Source organism: Lacerta agilis, chromosome 9 (assembly GCF_009819535.1).
Source record: "Lacerta agilis isolate rLacAgi1 chromosome 9, rLacAgi1.pri, whole genome shotgun sequence".
In the NCBI taxonomy this organism is placed as follows: domain Eukaryota; kingdom Metazoa; phylum Chordata; class Lepidosauria; order Squamata; family Lacertidae; genus Lacerta; species Lacerta agilis.
In genome coordinates, this window is record NC_046320.1 from 4,484,838 (window position 1) to 4,498,641 (window position 13,804).

Genomic DNA, 13,804 nt, shown 5'->3' on the forward strand with positions numbered 1-13,804 from the left:
GAGATGGCAGTTTTTTAAAAAAACGACGAGGTCTACTGGAGAATTCCCAGCCACATGTTTTACAGCAACCGTTACAGGAGCAGGAGGGTTCTCCCTGGATAGTGTCAAGCTGTGTGGGGAACAAGGACCCACCATACAGGGGTGGGCGCCAATGCTTTGGGCTTTTGACACAGTGGTTTGATGGGTGAGGGGAGTAAACGGCTGTGCAGAGGACACAGAGCCATTTCTACCGGAGTCTCAGCAAGAGAAGGAAGAGGCGAGCGCCCCCACATTATACGAGGCAGCAGGCTCGGAAGAGCAGCATCCCGTCAGGTGCGGACAGGTGCAAGGAGACGCTCTCATTGGCGGAGATGAAGAGCACAGAGCCGCGGCGGACAGCCATTTCTGAAGCGGCCGCAGTGGAGGTGCCGACAGCAGTTCCTTGTACCACCAACAGGATGCTGGCCGAGTCGATGGCCGAAATGAGGTACAGCTTGATGGAGGAAGGAATCTGCAAGAGAAAGCAGAACCCTTGCTCAGCACAGAGGTGGGGCCTGGGTATTTTAACTTCCTGCCTCACTAAGTAGGAAGCGAATTGTGGGAATGTTTAGGAGTGTGGATGATGATATATTATTTTATATATCTCATCCCAGCTTGAACTAACAAGCTCCAAACTTAGCAGAGTTTCATTCCCTTTTAAAACACACACAGCAGACGCGCTTGCACAGGCTTGCTAAAGCCTAAATAATATATATGTTCCTGGTATATATTTCCCCTTTATCCCTCTTAAAAGTAAAGACACAACACAGTACTGTTTATAAGATATAAAAGAGTTTACTTACATTACTTCCTGAGTTACAGTACAGGCTCAGAGAGGCAGACAGGCTTAGATAAATGTATTTACATGTAGTGAAGCTGATTCCATAGGGGAACAGGCTTCACCTGTGCTCCTCTCAGCTGCAAGCCAAGAGAGCATCCTGCTTCTTCAAGAGAAGAGGCAAAATGGTGACTGGTCTTTGGGATCTTGTTCCCAGGTAAGGCCACACCTACTTCTGGTTCCTGTAACTCAGTCCAAGTAAACAGGAATTTAAGCCTGGAGAACTGAGTTACCTTCATGTCCACTCTAGCAGTGTTGGGTTTGGCTGCTCTGTGTTTACATCCCACATGAATGAGCCAGGTGTGGGACAAATCCAGAGGCAATGGCAGATCCCTCCAGCCTCCAGAGTGCTCAGCGGTGCAAGCTGGTCTCCATCTCAAGCCAAACTGAAATTTCAGCAACTGTACAAGCAGGCAACGACAGGCCCGTCTGTTTCTCGCCCACGCTAATCGCATGGGTGTCCTGTCCCACTCCTAATGTGCATTAAAAAAATTAAGTTTCACACAAAAATCCCCATTTAAATATAAGGAGAAAGAACCACACATGCCACCCCAAACTCCTTGGAGGAAGAATGCCATTATAAATAAAGTTGGGGCCCATGTAGGGACAGGGAGGCAACTTTGTAAAGTTTGCATTAACATGCAAAGCTACCTAATTCACACTTTTCTGAACCAACATGCCATCTGAAAGCAGGTATCCCAGGATATATGCTGTTCTCCAAATGTGTGGTGCACTTCTCCAACCAAAAAAAGAAATGCATCATTTGGGGAAAGTGTGTATCAGTGAAAATAGTGTGCCAACATGCATTATATTAAACAGTGTGCATAAATGTGTTTTATACATTTTCCATGTACACTGTTTAAAAATGAACTGCAAAGACATCCAGAAAGAGAGAAAACTGAACCTAAGATTCAGGGTGAGGGCAGAATGAGAAACCAAAGTGGACGGATCCATCTGAGCCAAGCTGCACAGGGAGCAGCTGCCTAATGCCACCTCGGCACTTGAAAGGATCATGCAGCAGGAACAGCCTGCCGTCATCAGGGTAGGGGAAGCCCCCGAGAAGCTCACCTCTATCCTCATGACAGAGAAGTCTGGGACAGGTGGGTCGTAGAGGTAGACACACGGGTCCAGGCGGCTCTGGACGGGGCTCAAGAGCTTGGAGCTGCCGGGGGCTGGCGTGTAGTTGAGCATCTCGCACAGCGTGAGGACGTCAATGAACTTGGGCGTCAGGCCGGCACGCACCGTGTTGTCAGAGCAGGCCATGCACTCGATGCAATCTGCGGCAAGGCGGGAAGGAGAGAAGCTGCCCGTCAGGAAGTGCAGAGGCTGCTCCTGGTGGCAAGAGAGGCCCTCCAGAAACACCCTCCTGCCCCATCTCAAGAAACCCTCTCTTTATCATTCCCTCCCTGTCATCTCAAACCAAGAGTTAAGAGTTTCAGAGTTGGCAAGACCCTCTGAGGCCACTTAGCCCAGTGCAGGATTCATGCAGCTGCAGCAGGGATGGTGAGCCTAGTGGCCTCCAGGCATCTCTGGAATACAACTCCCATCATCCCTGACCATCAGCTGGGGCCTGATGGGAACTGGAGTCCAGCACATCTGGAGGAAGTGGCTGCCAAGACATTCCGTTGCCAGAACAGCCCTTGCCATCGGGCGACCACTCTTGCCCTCCTGAGCAACAGAGAGCAAGTCTGCCCCACTTTCTGCATCAGGTCTTAAGAAGAAGAAGAGAAGAGTTTGGATTTGATATCCCGCTTTATCACTGCCCGAAGGAGTCTCAAAGCGGCTAACATTCTCCTTTCCCTTCCTCCCCCACAACAAACACTCTGTGAGGTGAGTGGGCTGAGAGACTTCAGAGACGTGTGACTAGCCCAAGGTCACCCAGCAGCTGCATGTGGAGGAGCAGAGACACGAACCCGGTTCCCCAGATTACGAGACTACCGCTCTTAACCACTACACCACACTGGCGCTCTACCCCGCTTGATCTTCATAGACTCAGTGCACCCAACTGCCCTTTGCGGGACTTGGCCACAAGACCTGCTCGCCACCCTGGCCGCCTCTCCTCTGAGGGCTGCTCTAGTTTTTCAAAGCGCTAATTAAAATGGAGCACCCAGACACAAACCTCAGAGTGGGGAGCATTAGGCTTGGGGGCCATACGTGGCCCCTTCCAGGTTTCTTCCACGGCCACAGCCCTGCTCCCCCCCACAAGTGTTCAATCCAAGCGGTTAAATCCCATAAACCTGGGAAGCTGCCTTGAGAGGAGATCTGGTGGCCATGCAAAGCCTCCCTTTTGCTTCCACGCCCAGAAACTCACCTCCGTAGAGGTAGGCGTGGGGTTCATTGGCACCCAGGAACATGCACTCCCCGGGCTGCAGCTTCATCAGGTTCAAGAAGTAGATGGCAAAGCAGCCGATGTCTCCGGGGTACTGGGAGTGGAGGCGGAGGAGCAGCTCCCCACAGCTGGCAGAAGTCTCTTTCCCTGCATTTGCTGTGGGATGGAGACACATGGAGGGAGTCTGGTGAGCAGAGGTCACTGCAGAGGTGGCTCCCATCAGCCTCCCACAACACGGCCAACCATCAAGGGTGCCTGGAGTTGCAGTCCCAGGAACACCTGGGAAGGCCACAACCTGCCCAGCACCCAAGTCTCACACCAGACCCACCTTCCTGAGAAATCCGCTTCACCAGCATGTTAAGCTGGTCCACAAAGACCTTCTTCTCGCTCTTCATCATCCGGGTGAAGCAGATGCGCAGTGCGGCAGAGACACCCCGGGGGTCTTCACCAGCGCAGCGTTCCAGCTGCTCCGCTGCCACGTTCCCGATCAGGGCCCGGAATTCAGGAACGTCTGCAAGGAAACCAAAGGACATTGAGAATGACTGCATGGAGTCTAGCCAGATTTAAGACTATATTGTGAAGCATCCTGCCTATGCTGGCTAAAGGAATGGATATCACTAAAAAATTTAGATCTTGAAGGTCATGATAACAGATATGGTTGGCATGAGTATTTGTGGTACGAGATTAAAGTACATAGAGCTTTCCTACACTGTGTAGTAAGGAAAGCGGTTTATAAAGTATGGGGAAAATATAAAAATTTATTAGAATGGAAAACACCATGATGACTTTCTCACTAAATGCGACATCTCTAAAAAAAATTAAATATGAGAAATGACTGGGAAACTTATAAAGAATCATTAATGGAAGTAGAACATTAATTAAAACAAAAGAGGTTTGAGGATATAAGAGAACTATTAACTGATTGGTTAAATAAACAAATAAATAAATAAAATTTATTTATTTATCCATCCATCCATTCATTCATTCATTCCCCGCCCAACTGGCTGGGTTTCCCCAGCTACTAGAATACCATCCACTTAATGATCTATTTAAGATGGATAAAAAGAAAGGCTTTTTTAATGAAACATCTAAATTTGAAAAACAACTGTTAGAAAACAAGGCCAAATTGCTTTCTAAAACGTATAAAATAACATTAGAATAGCATACAAAAGATGAACAGGTTAAACCAGTTATGATACACTGGGCGAGGGACTTTGGATATAATATACAACTTACAGCATTGGAGAAGTTATGGAACTGGGACTTGAAGTTTACAGCATGTTATACTTTGAAAGAAAATTATACGAAAATGATGTATCGTTGGTACTTAACTCCTAGTAAATTAGCTAAAATGTATAAAACAAGGTCAAATACATGCTGGGAATGCAAGGAAAAAGAAGGCACCTTTTATCATATGTGGTGGACTTGAAAAGTAGTAAAAGAATTTTGGGAGATGATATATAATGAAGTGGAAAAAAAATGTTTAGCATAACTTTTTCTTTAAAGAACTCGAAGCTTTCCTTTAAGGAATTCTAGGTGCCAAAATTACAACAGAACAGAAAAGACTATGTATGCATAGCTGTCAACTTTTTCCTTTTTTAAAGGGAAATTCCGTTATTCCGAATAGGATTCCTAGCAAGAAAAGGGAAAAGTTGACAGCTATACTATGTATGCGACCACTGCTGCCTGGATGTTACTAGCCCAGAAGTGGAAAGAAGAAGAATCCTTACCAGAGAAGAATGGCAGATTAAGTCGATGGACTGTGCCAAAATGGCAAAAATGACCAGAAGAATCATAAATCAGGAAGACCAAAACTTTAATAAGGAATGGGGGGAATAAATAATTTACCTTAAAAGTCATTTTAAACAATTAAAATTAGTAGTTGGATTGGAATAATAATTTATTCCAATGTAGTTTAACATTGAATTATGATTGTAATGGAGATTTAATAGATTTGGATTAATAGAAAAGAAAAAAAGTTAATTAAGGACCCACAAAGGGGAGGAGGGAAGTCCAGAGGAATCTACGGGATTCTCTTTTTATTTTGGATGTTTGACAATTGTCTGTAAATTTGAAAATTTGAAAAAACTAAATAAATTTATTTTAAAAGGAGAGAGAATGGCTACATGGGAGTCTAGCCACCCTCCAGGCTGCTGCTGATCCTCCACCTCTGGAAGGTCCCTGAGTGGGCAGTTAGCAGCTTCTGCTTCCAGTTAATCGCAGCCTGTCATGTCGGCCAAGCTCAACTAATTGTGTGGTCAATCTTAATTACAGCTTGCTTGAAACAAGCCAAACTCAAACTATAGTTCAAGAAGCTAACTTCATTTCAACATACTGCTATTAAGCAAAATCATGGTTGAGGGCTGGGCTGTAACACTAAACCAGGCACCCCCAACCTGCGGCCCTCCAGATGTTTTGGGACTACAACTCCCATGACCCCTAGCTAACAGGACCAGTGGTCAGGAATGATGGGCATTGTAGTCCAAAAATCTGGAGGGCCGAAGGCAAATGCTGCCAACTGCCTCCTTGTGGCTGTGCTAGGGGAGGGAGAGGATGGGTGACCCTGCAGTGAGGCAATACTTGTTTCCATCACAACACAACCTTGATGGCAGAAAGTGAGGAGGAATTAAAGAACCTTTTAATGAGGGTGAAAGAGGAGAGCGCAAAATCTGGTCTGAAGCTCAACCTCAAAAAAACTAAGATCATGGCCACTGGTCCCATCACCTCCTGGCAAATAGAAGGGGAAGAAATGGAGGCAGTGAGAGATTTTACGTTCTTGGGTTCCACGATCACTGCAGATGGTGACAGCAGTCACGAAATTAGAAGACGCCTGCTTCTTGGGAGAAAAGCAATGACAAACCTAGACAGCATCTTAAAAAGCAAAGACATCACCTTGCCGACAAAGGTCCGTATAGTTAAAGCTATGGTTTTCCCAGTAGTAATGTACGGAAGTGAGAGCTGGACCATCAAGAAGGCTGATCGCCGAAGAATTGATGCTTTTGAATTATGGTGCTGGAGGAGACTCTTGAGAGTCCCATGGACTGCAAGAAAATCAAACCTATCCATTCTTAAAGAAATCAGCCCTGGGTGCTCACTAGAAGGACAGATCCTGAAGTTGAGGCTCCAGTACTTTGGCCACCTCATGAGAAGAGAAGACTCCCTAGAAAAGACCCTGATGTTGGGAAAGATGGAGGGCACAAGGAGAAGGGGACGACAAAGGATGAGATGGTTGGACAGTGTTCTCGAAGCTACTAACATGAGTTTGGCCAAACTGCGAGAGGCAGTGAAGGATAGGCGTGCCTGGCGTGCTCTGGTCCATGGGGTCACGAAGAGTCGGACACGACTGAATGACTGAACAACAACAACAACGGTTCCAAGGACACAATTCCATCCCCAGTTGCTGTATCTTGCTGGTTCTTATTCCCTTCCCTTCCCCCTCCCCTCCCATGCTTACTCTGGAGAAAAGACACAATCTCCTCAACAGGCCGGAAGCCACACATGCCCTCGAAGGGCGTCAGGGCGATGGCCATCTCCGGCTTGTGGTTGGCATCTGGGTAGTGCTCTGGATACTGGGCATGAAGCTTCTCTGCCAGCTCCTGGGAGGGGGGAAGAGGGAGGGAAGAGGGGGGGACAGGTGTTGAGCCCCAGGCTCCAGTGTCACAGTCAGTCCGCTCGGGGGGGGGGCCCTCTGCCGTGGCTTCAGTGAGCCACAGAGCACCTGGGAAACCAGGCAACACACCCAGGGGTGGGCTAACACATCAAGGATGGGAATCAAAGCAGGAGGAATTTGTGCTGCGACCCCAGAAGCATCTGACATTAACCCATTAACGTGAAGCCTTGGGCTGGATCCAAAAGGTTCAATTTGCCCGTTGGTGGAAGGCTCCTTGTGTCAGAGGAAGGGAACCTCTGGACCCAACAGATGAGCACCTGCTTCAACCACTGATACTCCTTCCACTCCTGGAGCACCACAATCTCCTTGTCCTTGACCTACAAAGTCCAGAGAGCTCAGCAGGATTCCATGCTGTCTGGCACCCTGGGAAGAAGGCCTTACCTTGGTGGGGTGAGCCTGGATGGACAAGGCCGAGTTAACGGACAGCACTTTGAACAAGAAGGGCAGCTGGCCCTGGAAGACCTCCTTGACCTTGGTGCCCAGGCAGTCGGGGTTGTCCGCAATCCATTGCCGCAAGGTCTTCTGCGGGATGCGATTATCTAGAATCACGGCGTCCCCTTTGGGGTGAGCGCCCATCCAGAGCTAGGAGGAAAAGAGAGCACACAGATGATGCACAAAACCTACGGCTGGGCAACCTGCGGCCCTCCAGGTGCTGGGCTCCAATCCCCATCAGCCCCAGGCAGCGCAGCCAGAAATCAGGGCTGATAGGATTTGGAGTACGGCATGTGTAATGAATCAGATCTAAGTTAAGGGGTGTTCAGAAACCCACGGTGTTTTAGGAGTTAATGGGCACCCCAGTTTGAGTGGCAGATACCCCTTGGGAGGCGGGACCTTCCGCTCTTTAAAAGGAGGGAGGAGCCGTTAGAGGGAGGAGAGTGGTGACTGGAAGAAGGAGGGTGTGGGGCCAGGTTAGGTTTGGGTAGGTTAGGTTAGGTTAGGATCGTTGAAGATGTGTATATGTTGCTGAAAGAGTTTACACTGTTATGAAACTAAGCTTATGAACCATTACTGAAACCATTATGTTCTGTAAGAAATAAAGACCTCTTATTGTTGAGCCAAGAAAATATCGTCGTTCTTTCGGTCCAGCGAGTTATATAGGCTCTTGAGGAGGGGAACTCAGGGAAAGGACAAAACTAACCTGAAGGGTGATAGTTTGTGTCTTGGAGTTCCCTCAGGAGGGGCTAACGGGCGGAAACCCTGGTATTGCCACAGAGTTGCTAAGAGGGCTTAGCTAACTGGTATAGTGAGGGGATCTAATAAGGAGAGACCCCGAACTGTGGGCAAAGGAGAGGTTAACCCCTGAAGCCCAGAGCAGAGGATATAACCGGCCACGGCCGCTGGACAGGAAAACTCCCGTTACTAAGAAATTCCCAGATTATTAATAAAAGGGAAGTGAAATAACAGACGGACCTCAGAGGGACAGGTGGGGTGCATTGTAATTTGACCCAGAGGTAAAAAAGGTAAAGGGACCCCTGACCATCAGGTCCAGTCGTGTCCGACTCTGGGGTTGCGGCGCTCATCTCGCTCTATAGGCCGAGGGAGCCGGCGTTTGTCCGCAGACAGCTTCCGGGTCATGTGGCCAGCATGACAAAGCCGCTTACTGGCGAACCAGAGCAGCACACGGAAACGCCGTTTACCTTCCCGCCGGAGCGATCCCTATTTATCTACTTGCACTTTGACGTGCTTTCGAACTGCTAGGTGGGCAGGAGCTGGGACCGAGCAACGGGAGCTCACCCCCGTTGCGGGGATTCAAACCGCCGACCTTCTGATCAGCAAGCCCTAGACTCTGTGGTTTAACCCACAGCGCCACCTGGGTCCCCTTTTTTGACCCAGAACACCTGATTAAAAATTCACTTAGTAACGAGGGGAGAGTCTGAAGTGAAGGTTCGTCGCAGCATGTGACTTGCACTCCTATCAGCTCCAACCACTAGCCCTGTTGGCTGGGGCGGATGGGAGTTGGGCATCTGACAACAAAGGAAAGGTGGCACCTTGTCCCCATTTTGGAGCCCTGAGAAATCAGTTTCTGAGCAGCACTGTTGTGACGGTTCCCCCGTGGCCACTTTAGACAGGGCTGAGAGCTCAGACTCGTTAGTTTTTTAGTTTTTTTTAATCGAATTTACATACCGCTCTATACCCAGAGGTCTCAAGGTGGTTCATAGAACAAAATCAAAAAATAAAACCACAATGTAAATAATCAAAATAAAAACAACCCAATAGCACCCTCCCCCAAAAAACCCAAATTTTAAAAGGGCATAGGGTGTCAATCAAATCAACCAAAGGCCTGGTTAAAAAGGAACGTTTTTGCCTGGCACCTAAAGGTGTATAATGAAGGCACCAGGTGAACTTCCCCAGGGAGAGCATTCCACAGACGAGGAGCCACTGCAGAGAAGGTCCTGTTCTCGTGTTACCACCCTCCGGACTTCTCGAGGAGGTGGCACACAAAGCAGGGCCTCAGAAGACTATCTCAAGGTCTAGGTAGGTTCATATGGAGAGATGGTCCTTGAGGTACTGCAGTCCTGAGCAATTTAAGGCTTTATAGGTCAAAAGCAGCACTTTGAATTTGGGCCTGGTTAGCCAGTGCAGTCGGACCAGGATCGGTGTAATACGCTCAAACCATCCTGCTCCAGTGAGCAGCCCGGACGCTGAATTCTGCACTAGCAACCAAAGCAGATTCTGTGCCAAAACTGGGCATAAACCCCAACTGAAATGGATGCAGAAAATCAGTTTCTTCCAAAAGCGCCTGGATCTGGTCTGCAACTCCTTGTTCCAGAACCTTGCTCAGGAAAGGGAGATTAGCAACTGGCCCATAGTTTGTTAGGTTTTCTGACTCCAGGGAAGGTTATTAAGGAGTGGTTTTACCACTGCCTCCTTCAAACAGGCAGGGACCACTCCCTCTCGTAAAGAGGCATCAATCACTTCCCTGGTCCAGCCAGATGTTCCCTCCCTGCTGGCTTTTATCAGCCAAGAGGGGCAAGGGTCTAGAGCGCAAGTGGCCGCCCTGACCGATCCGAGCACCTTGATCTGAGTTCCCAGCCATATAGCAGAATTTGGGAATGGGCAAGGAGGGAGGGGAGAGGAGGGAGCCTGGCTCCAAGGCCCCCCAGGCAGGTGGCACTCACCTCCGCATAGGGCTTGCCCGCATCGATGTGGATCATTGGATCACTGCTTGCCAGGAGGCTGGCCACTTCACTGTCCCGGCCCAGCTTGCCCCAGGAGTAGTTCTGCACGGCGCACGCCAAGGGGAACACTGAGCGAGCAAAAGACACAGGCGCAGGTGAGAGGTCATGCGCAAGGACACAATGTGGGAAGCTGTCCCCGGTCGGCCCCACAGCTCCATCGCTGTTGTCAGGATGCTCCCTCTCAGGGCAAGTGAGCCCACCTCACCCTTCCCCTGCATCTTGACACAGGCCCCCACCTGCACATTTAAAGCAGGATCACTCCACGTTAAATAGTCATGAGTTCCCGCAAAGGATCCTGGGAACTATAGTTTGTTAAAGGTGCTGAGAGAACCTTTCAGAGTTACAGTTTCTTCCGGTTTTCACAGCCCACCCCTCTTCATGGGGAACTGCAGCTCTTTGAGGGGAACAGGGTCTCCCTAAAAACACCCAGTGCCCAAAACAAACTACAATTCCCAAGATGGTTTGGTGGGATGCGGTAGCTGATATTGTGGACACTAATAGGAAAAAATTAGATGGTTTTAAGAGCTTTTCTTTTCTTTCAAAGGCCTGAGGGAATAAAAAAGGTTTGCCTGGCCTTGAACATTTACTGTTGGCCAACGGAGCCGCTGTGAAAAAGGCCCTATCTTCCTTGCAGGCTTTTAACCAGAGGTTGCGCGACCATCGGTCGAGGGGGCCAAGGTTGCGCGTCCTGGATGGCGGGGCTTGGGCTAGATGACGGTCGGAACCCCTTCCCACCCCCGGAAGGCGCAGGGGGGACCCGGGCTTCTCCTGCCTGCTCGCTCCGCGAAAAGTCCCCCTCCCCACCGGGAGCGGCTCGCTCCTGCTCCTGCTCGCCGCCGCTTTGTCCCGGAGCCCCTCCGTCCAACGCGGGCGGGGAGCACGAGGAGCCGCCCTCCTTCCGCCGCCCCCCGGACCCGCAAGGCGGGCGGGCAGGCAGGCAGGCGGGCGCCCTCCTTTGCCCCGGCCTCGCTCACCTCGCAGCTCCGCCATCCCCGCGATGCTGCTCTGCCTCGCTGTGCCCCGCCTCTTCCAGGCGCCGGCCGGCTGGCCGGGGACGCCGGGAAAAGTAGTCCGCCGCTCCGCATCAGGTGGCTGGGAAGGGAGAGCGAGAGCGCCTGCTGTCAGCCTCAGCCGTGGCCAGGCTGCTGCGTCCTGGAGCTGCAAGCAGGAATCGCACCGGTGCAGTGCAGCAGGTGTGCCCCGAGGCCGCCCCTGAAGCGCTCCGCACGCAGCGTCGCAAAAGGGGCCACTCAACTTTATTAAAGCGGTTAGATTCGAACCCGGATCCGAGTCTCCTCCCGCACTCTCAACTGATCCACGCCGAGGGGCGTGTTATAGATGAGGGGTTGGTGGTTTCCCCCCCTGGAGCGAGTGAAAAATAAATCTCTCTTGTGTTCCAGGAAACGTGGATGGTGCAGCCAGGCTAGGCGCTATATTACGCACGAGTTGCAGGAAATGTATTAATGCAATTAATTAATCAAGCTATTGCAACGTTTAGGTCTGGCAAGTATTGAGCCGTTCCGTTTGGTACGGCAGAAGACTCTTAATCTCAGGCTCATTTCGCAAAAGATTCCTGCATTGCCGGGGTTGGACTAGATGATCCTCATGGTCCCTTCCAGTTCTACAATTATATCATTTTATGCCTTGAGTGGGACTTTCTTCCAAGAGAGTGTGCATCACATCCAAAAATGCACCACAGGTGGGGCTGCCTTTGCACACAGGATTAGGAAAGGCAGAGGCCAGGTCCCAGGGGGGCCAACAGTTCCTGCAGGGCAGTTGCAGGCTATGCTTGTTGCACCCCCACTTCCTCTTGTTCTTCCACAGCTGAATCACTTCCTATGAAACATATCAAAGCAACATCACAATGCAAAGCATAGAGAACAATCATATAATGACTGTTCAAACGACGACATGTACAGAAACAATTTCAAATTCAATACAAATATTGACCAGGACAAAAATCTCAACTTAGAAGTTAGGCTTGTTGGAAGAAGGTGCTGATCAATCATTCAGTGGTTTCAGTTTCAAAGTACTGGTTTTGGCCAGTAAAACCCCAAATTGGGTGCGCAGAGTTCCAGCATCTGGGACTTGTTTTGCTTTTATGAGGATGCTGGAGTCCATCACTTGCATTCAGCTGCTGCAGAGTCAGGTACAAAATAGTGTATCTAGGAGGGGAGCCAATTACCTGCTGCAGGTATCTCACATGCAGTGCAATGGGATGGCCCCCACATATTCAAATGCAAATCTGTTATTCTTATTCTCTATATTTCCTATTTTTATATCCCACTTTTCCAGCAGGGAGCTTGAGACAATGTAAATGGATCCCCCCTTTTTTTCCTCCATAACAGCTCTGTGAGGTGCATCTACTACAACTAAGGCTAAACCTGCCATCCTAACCCTGGGAGTGCACCCCATGGAACTGCATAGGACTTCCTTCTGAATCGATATGGCTAAGACTGCCCTGCATGTTACTACAGATCAGAGATTCTAGCAGCCTATATTTTTAAAGTAGGTGGCTAGAATATTGCAGTATATATTTGCTGATTTCTGTGAGTTGCCTTGTGTGGTTTTTAAGAAAGGCTGCTAAAGCATTTGATGACGAGTATGACAACCCTAGGGAGTCTTCTCTTCTCTTCTTTCTAGGGAGTCTTCTCTTCTCATGAGGTGGCCAAAGTACTGGAGCCTCAACTTCAGGATCTGTCCTTCTAGTGCTCACTAGAAGGACAGATCCTGAAGTTGAGGCTCCAGTACTTTGGCCACCTCATGAGAAGAGAAGACTCCCTAGAAAAGACCCTGATGTTGGGAAAGATGGAGGGCACAAGGAGAAGGGGACGACAGAGGATGAGATGGTTGGACAGTGTTCTCGAAGCTACCAACATGAGTTTGGCCAAACTGAGAGAGGCAGTGAAGGATAGGCATGCCTGGCGTGCTGTGGTCCATGGGGTCACGAAGAGTCGGACACGACTGAACGACTGAACAACAACAAATGACAACCCTTGTTGTTGTTGCTATTGACAGGGAGGGTGAAGTCAAAAACACTTTTGAGCCTACTGCAAATTGTTCAGCAACCTGCAAACTGACCTTGGTTCCCCTTTTCTTGCTTACGATTCCCCCAAAAGGCCTTGGGCTGGGGGATCTGAAGGAGCGTCTCCTTGTGGGTGAGCCTGCCTGCCTGGAAGGTCCCTGGGCCACCTTTGGGGGTTCTGCATGTGATCACAGGGGACAGGGCCTTTTCTGTGGTGGTGCCCTGATTTTCATGTTCATCACTGTTATTACCGGTAATTAAAGTCCAAGGAATAGCCTCAAGCAAGCTTGCCTGGCCCCTTCTTTAATACATTTCAGGCATGAAGTAAAGAAGCTACTCAGAGGAAATGGGGGAGATATAAATGTAATTCAATTCATATACAGTAGTGTGTTGCTGTTAGTATTTTGGCTGCAATTCTACATTCACGCTTACCGAGTTAAACAGACTGCTGCGCACTACGCGGTACACTACGGTACCTTGAGCGCTCTCGCCGTTCAGTGCGCATGCGCAGAAGTCAACTTCCGCTTCATCTTGAGATCTTTCTATATCTTCTTCTCCATCTCCGGAGTGACAGAGCGAGAGCGCGAAAAAGTGCGCGTTCTGCATTTGCGCGTGCGCCCTGGTACCTCCACGAGCCCTTTCCTTTGTGGCTCGATGAGGTCACAAAGGAGAGAGAGAGAGAAAGAAGCGTCTTTGTCACGTGGCGAAGGAGTGCGCCTGCGTCTTGCGGGTCGCTCTGCGCAGG

At 49.6% G+C, this 13,804-nt stretch overlaps 1 protein-coding gene across 1 annotated transcript; it reads right to left on the reverse strand.

The window, feature by feature from the left end:
* Window positions 1-11,095, reverse strand: MPI (mannose phosphate isomerase). Its single transcript, XM_033160430.1, has 8 exons — window positions 11,009-11,095; window positions 9,975-10,102; window positions 7,237-7,437; window positions 6,640-6,781; window positions 3,514-3,696; window positions 3,168-3,341; window positions 1,925-2,133; window positions 1-490 (listed from the first exon to the last, which is right to left on the reverse strand). Exons 1-8 carry the CDS (start codon window positions 11,022-11,024, stop codon window positions 272-274), a joined length of 1,272 nt encoding a protein of 423 aa, XP_033016321.1. The 5' UTR covers window positions 11,025-11,095; the 3' UTR covers window positions 1-271.
* Window positions 11,096-13,804: the final 2,709 nt, after the last annotated feature.